We start from the raw sequence: 2723 nt of genomic DNA, 5'->3' as shown, positions 1-2723 counted from the left end.
TTCTAGCGGACAGCAGAATGACAATATAGCATAGAAAATGGCATCATTCAAATGTTTGCACAATTGCAATCGAAAATATTTGTAACAAAAATCATTTAAAAAACGCATTGCACAACGATTTTTGACGTTATCTTTTTGCCACCCAAGCGTTTGCAATTTCCTTCCAAGATCAGGCAATCACCAGGAAATCCTGCTGCGTTAGTTGACTTGTTGAAAAGAGTCAGAATTTGTGTGCAGGAAAGGGATTTCCCAGTTTTTTCTTCCATAATTGCAAGGTTTTCAAAATAAAGAAAAATAATCATTCAGACATCAAATCAAAACAAAGTGTTTATTCATTGTAATATGCACGAAAGTTTTTTTCATATTGACAAAATTTTTGCTTTTTTTCGTTGTTACGAAAAAAGTCATTTCAAACAGCTGACTAACGGTTCTTCAATTCAGTTTGTTTTTGTAGTAAAAAAAACGCAATCCTTACATTATTCTAATGAAAACTGGCATAATGGAACGATGTCATTATAAGTGGGCCAAATGTTGAACATTCCATGACTGCTTGGATCATCAGGACGAATCTTCACATTAACTGCCATGTGTGTGCGTCGAGTTTCAGCTTTTGGAGATCCAGGATACCACGAAGTGTAACTTCTCATTCCATTGGAAAGTATCACATTCCCACCCTGCAATGTATAGTTATGTAAGTTTTACATAAAGAAAAAAAAACGTTAAACTAAAATAACAGATCGTTTTATCAAAACCTGTGGAATAAGTTACAGTCATGCTGCTGTAGAAGCGAAATTCAATCTATCACATAATAAGACAACAAAATTCTTCTCGATAGCTCATTAGGTTAAGCCACCGATTGCGAACAAAGAAATGGCAAGATCACGAAACGACGGTTCAACTCTCGGAGTGTGCACTTGAGCAATACACTTCAAGAACAGTTTTTTATTCATCGGCACATGGTGGATAGAATAATTCACAAACAACAAAAACTGCAACAAGCTGTTTATCTCGGTAACCAGGTCCACTTCAGTAATTCAAAGCCTCTACAAGTATGCAAAACTGCCAGTTTCAAGATTCCACAAAATCATTCTCAGTCTGAACATGAAAATAAACACAATCAGTTAAAATGGTGTTCAAACTGCGTTTATTGTTTGCTTTTGTTGTTGTTTGCAATGAAATTGTTATCAATCATAATTATGAAATTTTTTTTAAAGCGTTAGATAACGTAATTTTTGTTTTGTGCTTTATTCAGGCCTGGTAGTTGAAAGATTTAAATAGCGAATTAGAGGACAAGAAACTCAATTTGGATTTCATTTCCAAGCATGTCATTGCACTTGTTTTAAGACATATAGTCTTTGAGTCAGCTGCTTTCTTTATTTAATGTATGCCATTAAGTGTTTTTGTAGAGACACAGACACGTGCTCTTGAGTGGGGTCGAACCAACGTCCCTTAGAACGTCCTTTGAAACGTCACTCAGATGTTCTCTTTACTCGGCCACATTTCTCGACAATTGAATTAAATTTCACCTGATACATTGAACCGAGCCAGACTCGTACAAATCCAAGGTCTTTGAAATTTACATCCATCGTAAACGTTGTTTTCACGTAATTATACACAGCATCGTAAGTTTCTTTTGTTGGTGTCTCTACCAAGACACCACCATGGTACAGACATAAATTGCGTGCTTTATCGTAGACCATTCCCACACCAACACTGTAAAGTAGCCTGTAGCATATGTTTCCAACTACAACCCCGTCTCTGCATTTCAGTTGTCCTGCAAGTGTAAAATTGAAGTAAATATGACGGATGGATAATTTATTGAGAGGAGATTGGTCAGACTAACATTTGTGCTGGTGTATGCGTTGATTTTTCCAAAAACAATTCAACTTTTGTACAAACATAGTGTAGCTGATAGATACAGGAAACTAACCCGAATGTCGGTAACCAAACCGTGGTGCGCCATCTTGCCACATTGTTGGAGTAACTAAAATGCAAGCGTGCGACTTTCAAATAGGCAATTGCTTTTGAAAAATTAAAAATATTTTATATTGAAGTATTACGTTTTATTTCATCCAGTTGGATCCGTAATCTTGAATTGATTTGCTCATAATCCACAACCCCTGGTGGTCCAGGTGGTCCTTGCACGCCCTGCACATTGAATAAACAAACCACGAAACTTCAAGATTTTGAAAAATATGTTTTGAAAGTTCCTTTACGTATGAAAGTAAAAAAAACAAAAACTTCAAGCTTGGCAGTCATTTTCATTCATATTCACAATCCACAAATCCTGGTGGTTCAAGTGGCCCTTTCACGTTGCATTGTAGTACCCCACAGTTTCAATAGAGCATTTTTTCCTGTCGTTTCACCAAAATCAAACAATTCCAGTAAGCCTAAGTCTAGGCTTACCATATCTTTGTGACCTTAAAGCGGGATGCCTCCACCAAAGACCAAGACCCTTTAGCTGTGATTTTTTAACTTTACATTTTCCGATAGTATTACGTAGGCCTACATTGTAAGCCCTCCTGGCTGTCTTGATTGACCGTATTGTCAACGAGAGTTCATGCGCACAGTCTCTGTGTCTAAATATCGGTTTCAGCTCGAAAAATAGAAAGGAATTGACGTTGATGATACAAAATAATTCGAATTTAGATTTTTTCTGTACAACACAAGGAAGAAAAAATAATGAAAACTTTAATTCGAAATTATAGTTGAATGACCAAAAA

General features: G+C 36.2%; 1 protein-coding gene across 1 annotated transcript; it reads right to left on the bottom strand.

Annotated features, from left to right (window-relative positions):
• On the bottom strand, positions 1-2079 carry LOC145779837 (uncharacterized). The gene is made up of 3 exons (XM_082591493.1): positions 2061-2079; positions 1527-1774; positions 1-674 (listed from the first exon to the last, which is right to left on the bottom strand). Exons 2-3 carry the CDS (start codon positions 1698-1700, stop codon positions 477-479), a joined length of 372 nt encoding a protein of 123 aa, XP_082447619.1. The 5' UTR covers positions 1701-1774; positions 2061-2079; the 3' UTR covers positions 1-476.
• Between the last annotated feature and the right edge of the window lie 644 nt (positions 2080-2723).

The sequence above is a fragment of the Aplidium turbinatum genome, chromosome 11 (assembly GCF_918807975.1).
Source record: "Aplidium turbinatum chromosome 11, kaAplTurb1.1, whole genome shotgun sequence".
In the NCBI taxonomy this organism is placed as follows: Eukaryota; Metazoa; Chordata; class Ascidiacea; order Aplousobranchia; family Polyclinidae; genus Aplidium; species Aplidium turbinatum.
Note: the sequence above shows the minus strand (reverse complement) of the source record. Positions and strands in the feature narration are given on the sequence as shown.